Here is a 21,954-nt window from a genome sequence, read left to right on the forward strand (position 1 = left end):
ACGACAGACCGGGTAGGATCTGTGTGGTAGGCTAAAGCAATGTAAGCCAATTTCTGCATCAGCTCAAATTAACATAGTTGACTAACCGTTCTGTTCCTTGTTCCACATTCTCATCAAGAAGACGGCCCATTCTGCCACATGCACTATTCAATTAAACCTATCCACACAGCATTTCTGTTGTCATTCACTGCTTTTCGTTCAACTATTCATGGTGAATTGAATAATAAAAAAAATTTTTTAAGGCTGTATGCAAATGGAGTTACATCCTTAAAGCAATAATCACTTCTTACCTGCCAATTTTCATTTATTAGGTGCCTGATTTGAAGGTGCTTGAAGCCGAGAGAAATCTTTCTCCTGACTTCCAAGATGCGAGGATCAGGCCCTGCAACAGGAGACGCTGGGAAATGCGGACCACATGCCCTGGTAGCCAGCAGAACTTCTGCAAGAACGAGTGCAGCCCTGGACACGCTCTCCAAAGTGAGCCAAGCTTTCCTTGCTCTCAATCTTTTCATTCTGACCACTGAGCTTATTGAGAAACTATATTCTGTTCAAAGGAGCAGAATGAATTCAGTGTGCAAAATCAATGGGCCAAAGCAGATCAAATAAGCCCTTCATTTGCAGCTTTTCTAAGGTTCAAGAAATAGCTCAATACCCCCATCACAAAGACAGCAGATGTAAAAAAAAAAAATCACCTGCTGCAACTTTTAAAGCCCAGTGGTCCTGTCACCCACTCAAAAAACCCCCCCAAAACAAACAAACAAAAAAAACCCACCCACCAAACATCAGTCATTTTACTGCCTTGAGTTTAATGCAGTTTAATGCATGATGCTTTATCCAAAACTAATCTTGCCAAAGACCAGATCAATTATGGCTTAAGAATAGTTTGGAGAGCATCCTTACTATTGCCTTATTAAAAAAAAAAAAAAAAAATTACTGTGACTGACAGCAAAGAAGTTATACTAGTCATTTCTAGATTAAGTGCTAGAACTCTACATGTGTTTCAAATTACACTACAACACTGTACAACAAAGAAATACGCAGAAATTTTCCACTTGAAATGAAGGTTAAAAATTAAATGTTAACAAAGCTATAACAGATCTGAAATCCAGCCTTCTCATCTTAATTCAAAATTTAAAATGACTGAGCTGTCCTACACTATAAAGGAAGAACGAATCAATTCAGTTGTGCATTATTAAAAGCACAGTTGGCTAAATCATGCTCATTTTACGTACAGAATTCCCACAGAATTCTGATTTTGCTTCAATATTTACCCTCAGCTCTTAAAACAACATCTTGCTGAGATTTAACTTTCAATTAACAGAGAAGATATATTACCTATCCTCATTATTGTTCACCACTGAACTTTATTTTTGCACCATAGTTAAAAAAATTAAATAACTTGAGTATTCCTCCTAACATTGTGGTTATTCTTGAAAGCAAATTGATAGATCAAAGTCATTTTTCCTCAAGAAAAATCTTAGATTTTTTGGAGCAACAGTCAAACTCTTTTTTATTTTTTTATATTCACATGTATGTACTCAAGATGCATCTCTCCAGAGTTAGGTAGACAAACACAGTTTTACTTTAAGCATACCAGGTCTGACTTGTTTACAATGTCTGCACAGAAGTTCGCTGTTAAGGCAAAGCATTTAAGTTGAGTGCAAACTAAATTTTTAAGACATACCTGTAAATCAAGGGCCCTTTATATCGCGAGAACGGCATGGACGGGCCCTGATGCTGTGTTAGAATAGGATCCATCCTGGATTACAAGAGACTGTTTGCAAACTTTGAGACATGACATTCACACCTCTTTACTGCAAATTTTAATCGCATAAGCAGGTTTTCAATTTATAGTAACTTACAGAAGTAGCTTGTGTATAGCTCTTGCACAGCTGTAAATACTTGGTGTGAGAATGCAATGTAGCAGCTCCTGCTAGCCTTACATACTCTCACAAATAATCCCAAGAATGTCTTTACATTTTTCAGGACCTCAAACAAATGTCATTTTGATCCTCAGAGTTTTTTTTGTTTTTGTTTCTTTTAATCAAAATTACATAACAAACTTACGTTTTTAAGTCAAGGGAATTACTCACATGACAAAGCAAACTAATTTCCATCCCCATCCTGTTTTGCTTTTTCACTGCTTGGCATGACAGTTATATTTTGCATTTCTTTTGATTTGCAGTATCAAAGTCCTAGATATTCCAGACCTCTGACCACAAAGACAAAGTACTTAGCTAAAACATCAAAAAAAAACAAAAGAAAAAAAGCCAGCTTTTTTTTTTTTTTTTTTGCCCCTCTTGGAAAACCCAGAACTAAAATAATAGCAGCCAGTGCCTGAGCACCCAGACACTCTTGCTGTTTCTCTCGCACACGCTTCCTCTCCCTGAAAGCCAAGGTAGGTCAGACAGCCTTGCAACGACTTCAGCAGATCAACAGATTTGGGCTGATTTGAACGAAGACGACATTCCCCACTTCGAACACCCAGCTTTAGTCAAATGACACCAGCCTAACAGCTCCTCTAACAGCCCTGTAAGACAGGGCTCTCTAAACTCAACTGCCACCAGCAGATTGCCTTCAGCTCCAGCCAGAAACCAGTGATTCCCCAATGCACATCACTGAACACTTCAGTAATTCAGAGTAACCACAAAGTCACACAGATATGTGACCATTAGTCATCACCAGGGGAAAAGCAGCTCTAGAGCCTCCCTCCAGGATGGGTAAGTTACGGTGATTCAAGACTCAAGGTCAGCATCATGGCTTTGTGAGACATTTTTGTACATCTCTTCTTCCGTTCTTCCTTTCAAGTCATTTGATGGGTGCAGACGAACATGAGCCAGCCTAACATGCTAAACACAAAACCAGAAGCACAGGTGGCCTTTGCCACCTAGGTCAAATCCTCCCCAGCCTGGATGGAGTATGGTCACAGTCATGAGACCATCAGCCACAGAGACTTCCTTGCAGTAACCCAGCAGATGTGCAGTCAAGGGAAGCTCTATCAGAGGCTAGCACTGAAAAAGCTTCACTCTCCTGCCAGAAGGTTAAATACTCCACCAGTTAGTGTAGTACATACTGTCCCCAGAAAGCCATGTAATTCAAGATTATTGCCTATATTGTGTTACTTCAGGAAAATCTTCCTACATTTGAAGGGGGAGAGGGGAGAACAAAACCCTAAACATACTACTGCCATTTGTATTGACAAATCTATTTCTTCATTATTCTCAGATTTCCAGCACAATAGCAAAAATACATCATATGGACATCAATGCTTTTCTGCAGTGAACATAAAGAAGAAAATTTACAGCCCCAAACTGAAAACAAATTTCTAAAGACAGTTTCAACATAATTTCCTATTTTGCAAAACATGCAGAATCCATACAGAACGGCAGTGGAAGGATACAGAATCAAGTTTATTGGACTGCACGCAATGTTTCTTGTAAAGCCTAATGAGCAAATAATACAAGGCAACTTAAAAAGCAATTTTCTTTTAATTAAAAAAGATCCCTAACAAATGTTCGAAGAGATCCCTTAAGGATTCTCCCTTTTTCTTGCTCTTTGCTAGAAGCCTTCTTGTCAACTGCCTCTTCCATTACAGCAGTTTACTAAGAAAGAAACTGCCACACTTATGCTGAAATCTAAAGTGAGCCTTGCAGAAGGTAAGAGGTTAAGATCTGAATATTCAAAAACCCTATTCTACTGAGTGCTTTGAAGACAAGAAATTGTCTCCAGGTTGGTAGCATCTTTGCAATAATTCCAGCTCCAGAAACTTGGATGATAACAGCCTGCACATATGAGGGAACTACTTAGCAGCAATAAATAGCCACACTTCAAAATGCAGAACATTAACAAGAACATGAAATTTTGCTATACTTGATGACTAACTATAACACCGTTAGCTGAGCAAAAGCTCTCTAATTTCCAAGGACTGAGGGAAACTCTTCTTTCTTACAGAAAAATGAGGGATGTGGGGAAAAAAGAGGGAGAATCGAAAAATTTAAATCATTTCACATTTAACCTGTCTTTGTACAATCCCACTAAACATCTTTAGCAGGAGCGGATAAAATTGTACCCAGCTCTTCTGCCTCATTCGGGCAGCTGTATACAGCTGCCCGGAAAAAAAAAACCCAAACCAGGGACCAAAGGACATTAGTGAAGCATTCATCATCAACAGGAAATGCGCATGAGTTCATATAAATACAGAAACAAAAATATATAAACGAATAGTTTTGCATGGTTTAAGGTATTTCAAACACCCAGCGGAATAGGGTTAGAGTTGGGCCAGCTGGGAGCCCACGCCATAGATATATTTGTTTTGGAATCACAAACAGCCTCAGGACCAAGATGAACCCTTCTGGTGGGCATGGCGCAGCCCTTGCTACCACTCCTGTTGCTCTTAACTCCTTCATCACCTCCAGAGCCAAGCAGAACAACCCTGGTTATGACGCTCCGAGGAGAAAAATTACACATTTGTAAGAGTGTTTGCAAGGAAAAAGGTGTTGCTTGCAAACCCTCCTCCAAATACACTCACACGCCTGCTTGCACTGAGACCATGCTAGTTGAAGCAGTTTCTTTTGCAAAGTGTTGGATTGCCTTCAAACCAGCATCCCAGGTGTGTAGATGAGATGGACATGGACAGCACAGAGTTCCCGACTGACCTGGGTGCCAGCACTCACCTGGTGGAGGAATACGTGCACAGACAACAACTGGGAACCCTCTGTGCACAAGCAATTTTTCTTTCCCCCCAAGCATTTTTGTTTGTGAGAAGACTATGGGCTGAGAGGGCCTCAAAGCTCCCCTCGCACTGGAGATCCCCCATAGCTGTGCTCCACGCATGGGGTGAAAGCTGAACCTGGCTCTGCCCAGATTTAAACAACTAATTGATATTTGTCTTGCAGAAGTTGATATCAGATAATGAAAATTACAGCCATCAGAATGACACAAAAACAATAAAAATGGAGACAACCTCAACTCTAGACAGCCCTGAAATTTTATGAAGCACCACTGCGTTGCTCATGTGCTTAAAAAGCGTTTATTCACCCCTATCATTTTCTGGATGAGATGTAATTTCTCCTGTGCCGCTGCACTAGATGGGATTCCTCTTTGATTTCAGTAGTCCCTGACTCTGTATATTAAAATGTCTCACTTTTGTCCAGGACTCTGTAGCTTCATTATTCCCATGGGTACAAAGGTAACCACCTTTTCTAAAAACAACAAAACTTTTTTTTTGTTTTAAAAGCTCATTCTTGCCTTGCCATCCCGCAAGTTCATTCTGCCACATAGCTTTCCAGCCTCTGTAAGCGCTTGCGACCTTAAGAATTAAAGCACGATCAGGTCAGTGACACTTCCTGCCCAAGTGCCGTTGCAGCCACTAACCCTTCTCTAGGGAGCAGACCTGTCCCTTTGGGACCTCGCACCCTCCATCACCCTGGCACAGCAGGCTCCCAAATTCTCTTCCGAGCGCGGCTGCACACCATGACGCAGCCGAGCCGCTGGCCCAGCCCTGCGTTATACTTTTTGACAAAGTTAAGCTCCAGGCTTCATTTCTCACAAACGCAGTTTGACTGTGGACAGCAGTCAGCAAGTAAACCTACCCTTTTCCATGGCAAAAGGCCCAACTTTAATATTTTTACTGGCTTACAGCTGGGTAAATTAAGCCCCAGATTTTTATTTATTTATTTTCTAATACCGTGCAACTGAAAATGAACAGCTACTTCACTACGACTGCCAAGGACAACCTTAAAAAACACTAATGCAATCCAGTCCAGCTCTCAATAGATCTATAAAGGCTGGAGGACCAAAAATTTTTGCTTATCCACCCAAACAAAATGTTGGTTGGGCAGGAAGTCTAATATTTCGTTAAAATTCTTAAAAAAAAAAAAAAAAAATCTATGTGCTAGCAGAGTGAAGATGGTAACAGTCCCAGATAAAATGCCATGAAATGGGAATTAAAACTTGCTGTGTTACTTACCCCAGCCTTCCCAGCATTTCCAGCTCTGGAACTTGTGGTCCATATGTCTCCACTTGCAGAGGCTGATACTCATACAAAGCTTCCTCTAGTTTTTGAATGGGAGCTAAGGAAATATGCTGACCCTGTTAAAAAAAAAAAAAATAGCAAAAGATTTCTACACACTGGGTCAAGGTTTTGGTTTGACTCTTTTAAAAAGGTTGCAAGAAAAGGTTTACACCATTAAGTTGGACTGGACTGAGACCATCCCATTAAGAACATATTGTCTGCTATATCAACCGTTCCTTCATTATTTTAATTTTTTTGACTGGAATTTACAGTTTGGAAGTAATGTTCGATTAGCTATAATCCTTTAGACAGGGTAGGAGGGAAAGGGGAAAGAGTTTTATTGAAGGAAGCTTACCGTCAGAGTACAACTGCTTCCAGTGTCGCTAGTTAAATTGTTATTAGGTAAAAGTTTTATCAGAAGTAATATCAAACAAATGTCTCTGAGCAAGCTTATTCGATTCTGTAATCAATGATTTCCTGAAAGCCCTAATTAGAAAGGGAAGCCGCTTTCACTTCTCTCTGCAGGCTTTGCAAGCTACCATATATAATGGCTCTCAAGATAGATTTTTACAGTGCAATACAATTAATTCATTCAGCAAATTCCCATTTGTTTCATAACTAAAAATTACAGAAACACACCGACATCAAACTTTAATTCCAGATGGTACTTTTGCAAGTCCTTCAGACCACTGAGAAACAGCTAGACTTCCCCCCTGTCCCCAGGTCCCTATCACTCCAAGCTCTCACAGAACAGGAGACTTGGGGCTGCAAAGGAGGGGGCAGGAGGATCTGAGATAGAGCCAAAGTTAACAGATGTTGCTGCATGACATTCTACACTGATCTGTTGATCTTTCACACAGTTTCAATTTTCTACTGTATTCTATGGTGCTCACAAAAATTAGCAGCAGCAGCAAAAAGACACAGAGCGCTCTATGATCTTCCCCAACAGAGCCTGGCTTCCCCCGAAAGAAATCTGGCTTCACATCTGCAAAACGCAGGAATTTAGGAAAGTGGCAGTATTGTTTTTGTAGACATTTTGTCTGCAACAGATCGGAAGCTTTCCATGGTGTAATGCTGTGTATAAGCCTGGCTCCCACTGGTGATCGCTTACGGAGCTCAGCTTCCCTGGGGCTGCTCATGTAAGGAACTAACCCCTCAAATGGGAACTAAAGGCTCCTAATGTGGGACAAGTGGGTTAAAATTAACTAAAGGAAAAAAAAATCAGGACGGGAAGCTGCTAATTAATTTGTGCAGTCCAGGACAATGACCCTCCTGAATTAGCAGCATGGATATTTTTGTTTAGAGTTGCAGCAAGTGGATAAGAAAATTGAAGACTCAAGTCCTTGAGAAGTGCTATCACGGATCTAGACAAGTAGCTCAAAGAAGAACTGATTTCTATGGAAGTAAAAACAGCTCAAGTTTTCTATTTAGAAATTCATGGTGTGTGTGTATGTGATGAGAACAGATAGCTCTGGCCTTCTCCGCACTACTCAGGAGCTTGGAGGGGCTGCTGTTAAGGTGACAGCATCTTGCAGGCAAACATGCAGGAGAAAGCTCTCAAGTTAGCCATGAGTCACTAACTCTACCAGTTGCAGCATACAGTACTGTTATTTCTATGCCACAAACTATTGCTGCAACCGCACACACAAAAATACAGGAAAAGAAAGGTTAAATATGCAGCTTTAACGCTGCTTCATGACATTTTAAGGTACAAACGCAGGGGCTTTTCATATTGTTAGAAGCTGTCAATTTACAATCTATTCAAGTGCACAAAACCATTATACTTTATAACTACATTGATGTGGGTATGTAACACCCCTTGTAAAATATTAATGTTTGAACAAGGCTTTTAAAGTTTTAACAATTTTTGCTTCTCTAACCAAACCTAAGGGAGAAACATATCATCATTTTACATGTGTACACCCTCATCCGGCGAGTGAGAAGTCCCAGTCTTTCCAAATCCAGAGGAATTCTGTTCCAGTCATAGAAAAGAAAATTCAGTTTCAGGCAAAGATCAAAACCATGATAAATATTTTGGGAAATTACTTGTGTGTGGAAAAAGGGAGCAGCTCAGATTGCAGGAGCCACATCTCTGGAGGGCATCATTACAACAGCTGCTCGCTGTTAGCGGAGTTGCCATTGGTGCATTCCTCACACTTTTTTAATGAGCTCTACTTGTGCCAAGATCGGCCAAGAGGCACGGGAAGGCCCCGACAGACAGACTGGGGTCACAAGAAGCCTCTTTCTCCTCCAACATTTATGCTGCTACGCATGCCCATCTCGGTCTGGGGACTCCCAGTTGTCTTCTCAATGTGGGATGCCCAAGATGCCAAAGGTCAGAAAGGGATCTCTTATGGTCATTTAGTCTCAGAATGGGCAACGAGGAACCGCAAGGGAGTTTCGTATGAACTTTAGGAAGGCTGACTGGTCAGCTTGCAGGCTGTATAGACAGCACTGGCGTATGCATTACAGCAAAGGAACACCAAGCCAGGACCTTCAAACCAGGTGCAGAAACACATGCGTTGCTCTGGCCCAGAGAACAGAAGCAGAACATAGAAAGAGTAGCAGCATATAGAAACCGGGTGTCCTTGAGCTAGCCTGACCTCATGTCCCATGCAGGCCAGGACATTGCAGGTTCCTGTAAGAAGCCCAAGGGCTGGCAGCTGAGCTGAAGCATCTCCTTTGGAAAGGCATCCAATCTGGACCTAAAGCCCTCAGGTCGTAAAGGTCCGGGCACGTCCCACAGGTAAGTTGTTCCAATGGTTAATTATCTTCACCATTAAGTATTCGCAGCTCATTTCTAGTTAATCAAGCTCAGTTTCAAAGCACTGGCTCCTTCCTATGCCTTTCTCAGTTATATACCAGGGCAAGGTGCAAGTGTTAAGAACTAGTATATACTTTTGCATGGCAAAATGATTGCATTAGTTTATGTCGGGCCAGCAGATCCGTACCTCAAGGAGACTGTGCAGCTGTGCAACACAGTTTGCTTCCTAAAAAAACGACTTCAGCTGATGAGCTCTGGCAACATAGATTAGATTCCACTTAGCAAGGGAAAAAAACCTGACTGGTTGCTGTTTCTGCCCTATAGATGTTTGGCCTTTCCTATAGCAGGATTATACTCTGCCTTGACTTCAGAAAGGGTTAGATGGAAGCGTAAGAGTTTCATTTCAACATACATTCTCAGCTGAATGGCCTTGCAATTACATCAGCTCTGTAAATGTTTTAAATAGGAGCAGTCCATACCTACACTGCAGACTCCCTGCAAGGCAAGTACAGCAATTTGGCTGTGCTGGCTCCTGAGCTAGCTGGTTTCCAGCTTGTTTAGATAAATCCAGATTACGCTGAGGTCACAACACTGAATACTGTATAGATCTGTGCGAAAAGGTAGGGATGGAAACCAGTGAAAGTTTGGGATGAGTGGCACCTTTTCCCCTTTCACTGATGCTGGGATAAGGTGCATTTACAACAATTCTTGTTGAAGTTAAAAGGCTCAATTTGACCAATGTTATCTCAGTTAAAAGCCATTTGACCAGTAATATCTCACTTTTGTGTCTCTGCCCTGAGAGGTCCCTAGCCATTTCATAAAAGACTGGTATAAAAGGAAGCTGTTGTGTAACTTCAGAGACATCACAAAAGACAATAGCTATTACTTAGGACTTACACAGCACTTTTACAGATATAAAAAAAAATAAAAAAATTTCACATCTATGAGGTAAGATTTTTAAATTTCCTGTATTCCACCTAGACAGCCAGCCTCACCTCTTTTCAGCTTTAGGAGAGGTTTATTAGCATGCTAAAACCAAAATGAAGGCAGCGGGGTGCAAGCTTCTGCTGCTGCATTGCTTTCTCCTGACAAACCCAAGATCTGACATTGTGGTCATGGGTAAGTATTTCTAATTCCCCTTGGATGCCGTAATGTTTGTGTAAAAGAAACTGACAGTATCCAAATGGAGATAGAAAAGGCTTCCAAGAACACGGACAGCAGCAGACTTCCCTGCCTCCTCTCCCTCCCGCCCTTATCCTCGTGGCGTACGATCTTGTTTGCTTGGCTTATTTTAGGCAGCGTAGCAGTCTCCGGCGTTTCGGAACGTATGGAACCACAGCAGCGCTGCTAATTAGAACGAAGGCATTTGCTTATCCTTCCAGCTTTGTTTATGTAAAAGGCTGCCCAGCGATGGATTTGCCAGCAGCCGATTTTCCATTCGTGCGCTGCGCTGCTCTAGATGAAAGGATGACAGGATTAAATAGTTAGGGGGAGTTTTAATAAAGTCTTTGCATTACAAATGAACCGGACGGCCTGATTTACTTTTCGCTATCCTACGCTGTTTGAGACATCTCTCAGTCAAAACAATAAGAAACAAAAAAAAGGTAGTGAATTTTTGTTTCAGACTGGGATGCAACATGGCATTAAATGAAAAAAAAAAGGGGGGGGGGAATTATATACATAGTAAAAAACTGCTCTTGCAGTGACAAGGAGCTTATTTTACCCAAAACCCAGTAATACCTAACTATGTCCTTTCAGGAAAAGCTGCAGACCACATCAGAGCATCAAAACCAGACTATCAGTGCCCCTTTCCCACTGGGGCTTGGGGAGGGAATCTTGGCAAATGCCCAGTCTATCAGTATTTGCCTGCCAGCAGAAAGCGGTTGGTTTAGCACACTGTTTTGAGGCCAGAAATATCAGCTTGAGGTGCAGCCTTTGCGTTTCTTCCCATCCTTTCTTTTCCCACTTTCCCTGCCTCCAAAACTACATTACCTTCCTTCACCTCCTTCCCTCAGCAGCAAAAAGAAATAACAACCGACTTCTCAGAAACCTCGCAAGTGCCAAGAGGGAAGAGGAGGGAGAATGACAACACCAAAAAAGCGCTAGTAGGGGAAAGAGGAGGAACAGCTATGACAAAAAACACCCCCAGGCCAGAGGCAGAAGCCAGAGATTGGGGTCATTAAAACTTGTCCAGACAACGCGCGGTTCTGTACTAGAGGTGGCTGCACTAGATGATGCAGCTAAACTTTTTGCTTTAATTTCTCTCTGCTGAGCAACTTATTCAGCTCTGCTATCACCACATGAACAGAATACCTCACACGTCAGATAACAGAAATAGCAATATTTATGTGCTGAGTCTCATTAAGTCAGTTTGCAAAAATGTTATTTTTTTGCATAATCCTCTTCACCATCAGGTCATCCTCCCGTCCAGCGCAGCTCAGCTGGGGTAAGGAGAGCACTGGCGGTTGAAAAGAAACGGAGCCGTTTGCAACGCCAGGACACGGCTCTGCTCAAACACACCCTGAACATCAGCTAAAGCACGCAGCCCTGCAGAAAGGTTAACTGAGACCCTCCCCGACTCGCTATCAACTGAGTTTGTAATTACCCACATTCTTACAAGCAAATGTTGAAAAATACTATATATATATTCCTTGAATTTTGTAGTACACGAAATCTTAAACTATTTTACTTTTAAGCTCACAACAGAATCGAGGCTTTGGAAAGTTGCTTTTGTGTTAACAGAATTTCCTTAGGAACAACGTTAATGCAAATATAATGACAATATAGCCCAACTCAAAAGCTGTTTTTTCAGCTTCCACCCTCCCAATTTCCTATTGACAAACCCATGTCAGCAGTGCTAATATGGCTTTCTGATTAACGGCTTTGACTACAGCAATACCCAGGCAAAGGAGAATGAAACTGATGGATTTGGAGGGCTCAGTTAATATTATTTTAACCTTTACTCTCCTTGTCTTCCACAGCTTTTTTAAATAAACAAGAAAAATGTCAAACTAAAAGGCATAATACCATTCCTTAGTCTAGAACTCCTATGACAGTGGGGTTTTTTTTCCAACATGACTCAAATATTTGATAGCAACGGCTCTTTCTTCTGTTCTTGAAAATCGACAATAAATCTTACTTCTTTACTCAATTATCAAAAGTGCTAAGGGGATATCCCAGTAGCTAGATAGAGAACAGATGATCTCACACAGAAACCATCAAAATTAACACAAGTCTTTCTACTGATCTCACCAAGCTTTGAACCTGAACACATGTGGCAAGACAAAGATAGAAGATTCAAGTACCCGCTTGTCTTTGGGATAGATAATCTCAGCTCTGTAGTAACAATCTGCCTAGATTCAGACTTCATTTTTTTCTTAGTAAGTCCATTTGACTTCTGAATGCCAAAACAGATTGGAAAGAAGTGCTTTCTTTAGGGACGGCGGAAGTATAGGAGGAGATAAGAGCACTGGAGATGCTACTGACAAAGACGGTCACATAGATGTGATTTATTACGTGCAAACAGGTATCCGGGAGATTAACCACATCGTTACATGGGCTAAATCACATGCTCGGTTATACTTCCCTCCAAAATTTTCCTTTATAACATTCTGACATAAATAATTATCTGACCCGACTTATCTTTAAGCTCTTGCCAAAAAGCCACATTTCTCTAATCTCTCGGAAGAAATCCTATGCCTGTTGAATATACAGAAATACAGTTCTTCTGGTTCGGCGCCAGCATCAGGATTTAGCAGCTACTCTCTTTAGAGGAAGGCAGTCAGTCTTTCACTCTTTGCTCATGTCAGCGGCTCACGCTGCCTGCTTGCTGCTCTGGTCTCCGAGACCGGCTGCCGCAACGCAGCTACGACTCAGGGCATCGCCTGCCCGTTGCTCCACCAAGTCACTTGCTCACTTACGGCCAGAGACTTCAGAGTACTAGCAAGAACGGCCAAGCTTCCCCCCAGCCTCCATCCCTGGTCAAAGGCAGCCCAAGGCGACATTGCTCCTGAAAACGGAGAATAAAAACACAAGAGCGTTTTTGTGCAACTGAGCAGCCCCTGGGTCATGCCTGGGCTTCTCAGCGCTATTTCGCGGTCCTGCTCTGAGCTCCTGGCTCGATCCCAGCTCCTGGGCGCTCACTCTTTCCTTTGCAATCCACCAGACCCTATGCCTAAGCTCAGCTCCTTTTGCACCTTTGGTCGCTAGGAGTACTACCCTAAACACTATTTGGCCAGTTTCAGCTAGATTGAAGAGCCTTGCTGTGAACTGGCTGCTTTGCAGTGTTCAGACACTGGTTTTGGGGGTACAACTGCACATTTTCCCATTTTTCAGAGACAAATTTTCACTAAAGGTGACTCAGAGTCGATGCTCTGCTCAGTGTGCTATGCCCTTTCCCAGCGCGCTACGTTAGCAATACAGCATTAAGCAGAATTAAGCAAACTTTTGTTGCATTTCTACCATCAGACTTCTGGAGCTGTGATCACTTTGACTTGGCTATCAGCAAACTCACTCTGCAGCAGCCAGTCTAATTACAGGATTAGAGGCCTTAATATAATATTGTTTTAAACATCTGCATTAAGGGCTGAATTTTCCAAGGGATGTGAAACAGAAGTCAATTTGACGCTTGCCACTTTGTGTGTCGCGGCGCCCAATGTTTAAAGGGGAACGGACCCACCAGCAGAGATCAGAGCTCACCCATCAGTTTGAGCCTTGGTACGGCTCAATCCGCCGGCGTTCTTATCTTGCTGCAGTAAGGCTGAGTGTCACGCTGATATAACCCATCAATTATGCAAGAAAATTATTTAGGATTTTGTGGAGAATGGTGAAATCTGCAGGAATCGGCTGCTTATTAATAGAACACAAAAGAAACTCATATATACCACCATACAGAGCTGTCTTCCGCTATCTGCTCTTTCCTGGGATCCTCTAAAGCAGAAATCCACAGCTATACGGTATCATTTCTAAGGAATGTACAGTTTGATGGATGACTTAAAAAGAAAGATTGCTTAAAATAACAAAACCGAACAGAAAGCTGACCTCAGTCTTTAGAAGACAAGAAACTCAGTGTGTGTAAAAATCAGAGGCACATATATTCCCTACGTTACTGAGCATACAGTCTAGACCCAGCTATACGTTGATAAAGATATAGAACACCACAAATCAGAGAAGAAATAAAGGGAGATTCCTTGAATAGTTAGATTTTAAGGAGGGACCGCCTGGCAAAACAAAACAAAACAAAAAAACCCCAGGGAATCATTTAGAGCAATGGGACAAAAAAAAGCAGTAAAAAGTATTAAGCAAAAGGACAATAAAGGCAGATGAAGAAAATTAAGCATGAATAGAATGGGAAAAAACAAAGGAGGGGAGAAAGTCAAAAGCAAATTATTAGAAACAGGCAGAGAGATGAAAAGGAAGAATTTAGTAAAACTGGAGTCTGAAGAAGTAAGACGAAAAAAGCATCATCAGGCATTAGCAGTACATGTTAAGTCTTTGCAATATTTGTGGACTACGTTTACTATGCATTTAAAAAGAGAATTGAAACTCTTTGGGAATACATTTAGAAAGTAATGTTTTGTAAAATAGAGTGATAGTAATTTATTTCTAGGCTTTTTTCTCATTTCCACACACAGAGCACAAGTAGACATTAGCTGATTATTTGGGGGATAGGAAAATAAACCAACTTCCGAGACACTTTTCCTGCCAATGTAATACACTTCCAGTTCAGGGCACTGCCTTGAAAATGCACATCAGTTCTGTCAAAATAAAAGGAAAACTCCCCAGGGCAGAAGAAACTGTATTTTTACTCTTCATAAAACATATCCTTTTGTCCTTCCAGAGAGGTTTCATTTTTATCTGTGCAGGTTTCTATCTAGGATTTAATTAGCTGTATCAAAACGATACTTAAATCTGAACCACAGACACATGAGAGCTTACAGACCCATCTTTCAAAGCAGCGAATGCTTCCAGTGGCAGTCGAGTATTAGCAGTACTTTGGACAGGATTCACAGACCTTCCCAGGAGCAGAAACTCTGTTTGCAAGCCCTGCCTGATGCAGGCAGCCTTGCAGAAAAAGTCCCTGCACGAAGCCGAGGCATATCATGGTCCAGTACCTTAATACGCTTTTAATGGCTAAGGCTTTGTGGCTCCTTAAAGCACAATAACCAGAAACATCTAAAGTATCCATAGAACAAGAAGAAAATAGTTCCTGCCTTGAAAAACCTACTGTCTCACTTTAGAGAAATAATGAGCTGATAGCAAAACAGCAATGTTATTACAGCTATTTCACTCAGCCCAAGAAAACCCCTACTATTTATCTATTTATATAATAAGGAGATGCCTCATCTGTTTTGTCTTGGTCACTGGTTCCTTTATGAACCGTTTTGCTAAAACGGCTGTATTCGAATCAACCAGAGCAAGAGCTGCCCCAGATACTGAAAGAGGAGCCCGCTGCGAACAGCTCGCAACAGCCGCGAGAACACCAAGGCACAGAGAGGCTCCCAAAGCATTTCCCACTAGAGGCACGTGGCAAGAGCGGAGTGCCTCACAGGCAACTCTTCCAAGGTGGAAAGGATGATTCCTGTGTGCACAAGCACTGGATGAACCTGCATCAGCACAACACCCAAAAATTTAGTGATGTGCCACACGGGGACAGAAATTGCTCCAACGCCGCGTGCTGAAGATGGGGGCTCACGCTGAAATCGTGTGCTGTAGTGACTTATTCCTTCTTGGGAAGCAATGCAAATGAGCTGCAAACCAAGAAAAAGAAAGCCCCAAGAAAAACAGTTTTTAACATTTGTTAATCAAAGGACTAAACGTATAGGAAGGTTCTCTTTTCTTTGACTTTCGTATGCTATTTCCATACAGGAAAATATGTACCAGGCTCGTTGCAGACGATGCAAATGTCTTGGAGCAGCTCAGGACAGCCGCTGGTCTAAGAACCAAACCAAACCGAGCTGATCATTTGAATTCCCTTATAACTCATAATTTGGGGATAAATAAAGCAAAGCAGAGATTACTCAACAGTTTAACAAGCCATGTCTAACATCTTTATGCACTTAAAAATTATAATTTAATTAGCCTTACCTGTAAGCTTAAGGGAGAGGAAAAAAAAAATACAAACAAACTCATTTTCTCCTCAACTCTGAACTATTAAGTTCAAATCTCTACACAAGAAGCAATAAAAATAGTTTGGTTTCTGGTAGCAATAACAAAAATGAGGGCAAGATTAATTCTTACACTTTTACAGCAAACAATCTAAAGCAGATGTTTGAGAATAAAAGCGAGATGTCAAAGTAGTTAATAAGAGCTTTTCAAAACCAAACACAACAAGACAACTTGCAGCTTTATGTGCTTATATAAAACTCTAAATCACCTCAGTCAGCTTCCACCCTTGGCCCTTCTCTGTTCTATGAAGCTTCGCAATAACCAAAAATGTTATATTCAAGTCAAAACCACTGCAGATCTGTATCTGCTGACCGAAAGCATGTGTAAGTGAGCTTCGCTGATTAGAGACCAACAGCTGAATCGGGGCCCTTGTGAACAGAAACACATTCATGTGGTTTGAATATCCAGGGTCCCTGGAAGAAAATTTCTGTCTTTAAGAGACAGAGCATATTTTAAAGATAACTTAAAAAAAAAAGTTCAGATTGTATTTACATTTCCTCCAAAATACTGTGGTTTTCAGTCGGAGATCAAACTTCACGTTATAAGGTTTAAACCAGCACAGACATTCCCTAGAATCCGACTTCAAATATCTATTTGAACTTATCCACACTTTCTTGTGCGCGAGTTCAAAGAATTGCGGATCACAAAGCAAACTAAGATATTAAGTCTCCAAAGCACAAATTTCAAAAAGGCCAATGCATGAATGCAGGCAGGAAAATTGAGTCCTTCCACCTTTAGCATGGCAAAAGTTTGTATCAGGTAACCATACGCACCCCCTTTTCAAATGAAACTAGCTTTTATTGTGAACACGAAAGACAGTGTGTTAAAACACTGTTTGCTCAGATGTGCTTTCCAAAAGGCCTTAAGCAGGATTATATTGATTTAAATAAAGTAAATGAGGCAAGTTCTTGCACTTGAGCTTCCCACACAAGGAGGATCTGCCAAGCCTTTTGAGTCTAATTAGTGGCGCAATCAAATAAGTATACAAGAGGCTGACGAAGCGCGCACACGCTTCTGGACTCACCAGCAAGAGCTGCTTTTTGGCTGACCAAGGAAAACCGCCTCCTAAGCAGGCCAGCCTGAGTCTCCATCTACCTGGAAGCCATCCATCCAGCAACACTGGGCTACTGTGCAGCCGCGCCGCCGCTCCAGCCCGGCGCGCGAAACCCAAGCCCTCCCTCGCAGGCACCAGGGTAACCGACACCGCGCCGGCTAAGGCGATGGAAGCAAATCAGAAGCTCTGGAGGAGATGTGAAGAATAGTAGTTTTTCATTTTCTTCCTCGACTGCTGAGAGTTTGGGGTAGGGGGAGGTGTTGGTTCCTCCCTTCCCTCCCCCCCCCCAACTTTGCTGCTGGACTAAAAATCACATTAATCCTATTGTGCCAAGACAAGCTGCCCAAGAAGCTTTTAGCATGTTTGGCTTCATAGTCTGGGGGGTTTTCTTTTTCTTTTTATTTTTAAAGCTCTCCAAGTTTTGGCAAAGAAAATGAAGGTATGATGTATAAATCTCAAGAAAATTATATTTTCAGCAGAAGAAGGCAGGGCCATATCTGAAAGCTTTCAAAGAAATCCAAACACTTTAAATCACCACTAACCCAAATAGCTTTGCCCTAGCTTTGGATGTAAACTTTTATCAACCGATAATAAATTGAGAAAAACATGGTTTTGCCTTTGGTTGCACGTTAATCTTGGGTCAGAGGTAAAACACAACACCGCATAAATGCTCCTCTCCCCCATCCCCGTTTCACAGCCCTTGCTGCGACGGCGGAAGCATCCACCGCTGGGGCAGAGCACCGATAGCTGGGGCGCCTAAGCGATCTGCAGCAGCACGCGATCGCCCGAGCCTGAAGCAGTTCCCCTTACGCTACCGTCGAATCCGCCGCCTCACCTACTGCAGCGGCTCTGCCGGCCGGCGCCGGGGCCTTCGCAGGCAGTCGCAGCGACCGCTCACTGCTCTCGAGACAAGCAAATTCAGACTTTGCCCATCTTCCCTATCTCGGCCTTAAACCAATACTGACGGGCTACCCGTAAGTGATACAAAAACCACTCTGCAACTCATACGACTGGTTGACTCGGAGCAAACCAGCGGCCTGGGCAGGATAATGCATCGCATAGTGCCCCTGCGCTTGCTTCTGTCAAGGGTTACGGTTTGCTTTTAATTATTTATAATGCTTTGTAATGTACTTAGATGCGTATATTGTACATATACACACAGCGGATTTAGGAAAAATGACCAAGTCCCAGTAATTAGCTTACCACAGCGCTTGGATATTGTATTTTTAATGAGATGCTTTTTGTGTGCATGAGTGTTTGTTATATATAATGTATAGACACAGATGCACACCAACAATCAGCTACGTGAATTAAACAGGTTTTAACAAATATCTTCCTTGAATGTTGTACAAAACCCAGTAATGCCCCAATCCTGCAAAGATTTACGCACAGGATACGCTCAGGGGCACACCAAGCCAAAACACCTACCTGCCGTAAGGCAAGTCCACCAGGCTCTCTGCTGGGGCTCAGACCCCGGCTCAGCCTCGTCTCCTAAGCGCTTGGCTGAGTCCAGGTCCGAGCAAGCCCAAACGCGATGCCGTAAGCCGAGCCCATCTGCTTCCCTGCAATTACCGACGGCGAGAAACCCCGCGGCCTCGGAAGCGCGGGCTTGCAGCGACAGGCCTCGAGGAGCAGCCAGCGGCCGGGCAGCTGCCGGCGCAGCTCCTTCCGCGGAGCGCCCAAGCAGCCGCGCGTCCAGCGGCTCGCGAGCAAATACTCGACACCGGGGCACGCTACGGTCCGGCCCCAACACACAGATGGGCCACAGGGGCTAAAACGTAGCGAGGACAAGGTAGCCGAGCTGAGAGTTAAGCCAAAAGGAGTACATGCCTGCTTAATTTTAAAGCAGCACATGCTTAAGGGCTTTCTGGGTCAAAGCCAGAATGATCCTTATCTCACGCGATCAAGCACCTCCTTCAGTTTTAGATCAGAATTTTAATATGACTAGTTCAGTGATAACATTAACTAGTCTGCAAGGGCAGACTGGCTCAATACTCTGGATACGTATAACAAGACGAATTTTATCAGATTATTCAAATTGCATGTGCCATTTCTGAAGCAAACAGTCATCGGTATCAGTGAGAATTTTCTTATTGATTTAAATGGACGCTTGATGTTGTTTTTTTCTTTAACTGAAGTTGGGTATCAAGAAACTAGTAAAATAATTTTAAGAGAGTTTTTAAGAAGCATATAGTGTTTCTAAATATTCTCTCAAGGGCAATAATTTATTACATAAATCATCTTAATTTTAGCATTTGGTCCCCAACCCTGCATTGCCTCCCACAAGTTTAGAAAACGGTCCCACTAGGGACTATGCATAATTGGGGCTATTACTTACACCAAATAGATCAAGTATTCTTAGAAAGCCGAAGTTTCCAAATTTCTCCAATCAAGTCTTTAAAACATTACAAGGAAGAAAGTAAACAATTATAAATCATATGACAAAAACGCTCAGTAATCCTTACCATTTTAAAGAGTGGATTAGAAGTCTAAGACACCATTTACAGCAATTAATTGCAATTAATTGCAATTAGCGTCTTTGGTGACATTAGTCTTCATAATAAAAAAAAATTGCAAAACGCAATGCAGACAAATCACAACCCTCTGCAAACTGATGTTCAGGGATGCCACTGTTTACTGACGGGGTGCAACTAATTGCACAAGAGCTGTAAAAGAAAACTTGCCTTGCAATATATCATTTATGGCTTTATTTTAAAATACACGTTCTTTAATCTGTATACTTACTGGTCTGCCTGAACAGAAAACCATTGATTTGATGCAATCAGCACAGTGCCATTTAAAGACCAGCACATTACAGAACCCCTAAGTCTTTTTGGAAATAGCTCGGCAGGTCAGGAGCACTCGCTTTCCACCAGTTGCTGCCCCACATGCTATTGCCAATCAGCTGCATTTGCTGTAGCGCATTCCAAAGTTTACTAATTAATCTCCGCACTAAACCCCACCAATGGCCGGCTGCCATTCGAAAAGATCATCATCTTTTATTTAAAGACATAGTGACCCTATGGTCAAACTCAGACCTGAGTGGTTTGGGGTTTTTTTGTTGTTTTTTTTTTTAAAGGTGTCCAAATTCTGGGTAACTAACTTCACTACAACTTCAGAGAATTTTTTTTCATTGGATAGATCAAATATTTTGAGGCAACTGCTAATGGTTTATGAGTGTTTATATTAGATGTGGTTCAAGTTATTTGTCAGGAATTAAGAAAAATTTTGTATTTTCACCTAAGAGTTACCTTCAGCAGAGAGTGTGAGATGCAAACTTATGGGGGGGCGGCGGGGGAGAGACTACTCCTTTTTTTGCAAAACAGCATGCGTGCTTTGAAGTCATGTGTTTTAACGATCGCAGCATATTGCTACATCTCATATGCGGTTTTAAATATTGATTTCACCCAGTACACTCTCTCGCGCTGTTGCTGCGGGTCGCTCCCATTCAGCGGCGCGGACGGGCTCGGTGACCTTCACAATGACCTCTCCAAAAGCAGTTGTGCATTTTACTGTGGTGTAAATCCTCGCAGACAAGTCGAACCTGTTCTTTTTGGCACGCAGCCCTTTAGATGAATACTCTGCTGAGATTTATTATGAAAGGGGAACGAAGGGGCATTATTGCACAACATTCATCCCGCACATACAGCTAAGTTCTATCTTTTACAACTTCTGAAGGCTTTTAAATAAACAGATCTTCTTAATAGCACAAGTGTTTCTTACTTGTCACCAATTCTCTGTAATTAAAATTCAGTGTCATTTCCAAAAAGGTAGACGTGTCCAGAAAAAGCATGTGTGCTAAGGTGCTCTATATTGTTATTAATAAGTAATATTCATACTTCCTGTTACTATCCACCAGGGATTAGTGTTTCCTAGCACACCATTCAGTTATAACACTGAAGTATTATTCTATGTTGTAGCAACATACACGGCCGTAAAAGGGTCCATTAATTATTTTTGTAATGCCATGAAGTTGCTGCAGGATATTAGACTGTCTCCATGAGAAATGCACTACTATAGTAAAATGATGAATGACAGCATTTACTGGGTTTTAATTAGATTTCAGAATATTAAGAAAGGGTCTACAAAGTTAATTTCCAAGGGCTTAGCTTAATACTTTTGCATGCCTTTACGTAAATTGGAAAAATCATTCAAAATCAGTTGAATAAAAAAAAAAAAATTAAAAGTATAAAAGAATTGTGAAAGGGGCAGATTTTATCAATTCTATGAATCTGCCAGAATGGTCAGAGTAGTAACCATATCATCCACATTATCCGCATTATCCGCATTCTTTAGGGTTTCCTAATTGATCCATCAAAAAAAATTGTACTGCTAAGGGGGGGGGGGGGGAACAGCAAGGCAAAAAACACCCAAATGAGGTCGCACTGACACTCCCATCCAAAAATCATGTTCAAACCAGCTTTATCTGATAAGCACTTGATATTAAACTGAAATGAAATACTGCAATTGAAACTAATATTCCCTTATCTAAATCTCCGAATTCCCCTGCAAAGTCCCCCTCCCGCAGTGTCAGCTGTCCCAGACAATCGACAATGCCTGTACACATACCTCCAGTCGGGAAAATAAAGAACGGCTGTGTTTCCCCCCCCGTCACAGGCACACTACCCACAGGCTCTGCCAGGTACAGGTTCTCTCCCCCCCTCCTAAAAGGCTCGACTAACCAGTGCAGAAAAGCTAAAAATGCACTGCCATTAAGTTTATGCACCATTTACCCTCCACATCCGGTTCTCTTTCCCATTTTCCTATAGCTTGCTCTCCCCTCCTCCCTCCACGCTCTATCTCCATCCCAAATGCTTCATCCCCTCTTTTCCACTCGTCCTTCCCGAGTCCGCGCTGTGCTTTCACAGCTCCACAGCTGCAGAAAGAGGTTTCGCGAAAAGGACGTCCACAGCAGCAACAGTTCTTCGTTGTTCTTGGGTTTGGGGGGGGGCGGTT

The 21,954-nt window shown here is 42.2% G+C and overlaps 1 protein-coding gene across 1 annotated transcript in view; it reads right to left on the reverse strand.

The window, feature by feature from the left end:
- MNAT1 (MNAT1 component of CDK activating kinase) overlaps nt 1-21,954 on the reverse strand; it is a 125,839-nt gene that overhangs the window by 33,171 nt on the left and 70,714 nt on the right. Inside the window, exon 7 of the mRNA XM_067295095.1 lies at nt 5,969-6,090. Within this exon, the coding sequence (XP_067151196.1) occupies nt 5,969-6,090 (122 nt within the window). The remainder of the gene's footprint in view (nt 1-5,968; nt 6,091-21,954) is intronic.

This window comes from Apteryx mantelli, chromosome 4 (genome assembly GCF_036417845.1).
Source record: "Apteryx mantelli isolate bAptMan1 chromosome 4, bAptMan1.hap1, whole genome shotgun sequence".
NCBI lineage: Eukaryota > Metazoa > Chordata > Aves > Apterygiformes > Apterygidae > Apteryx > Apteryx mantelli.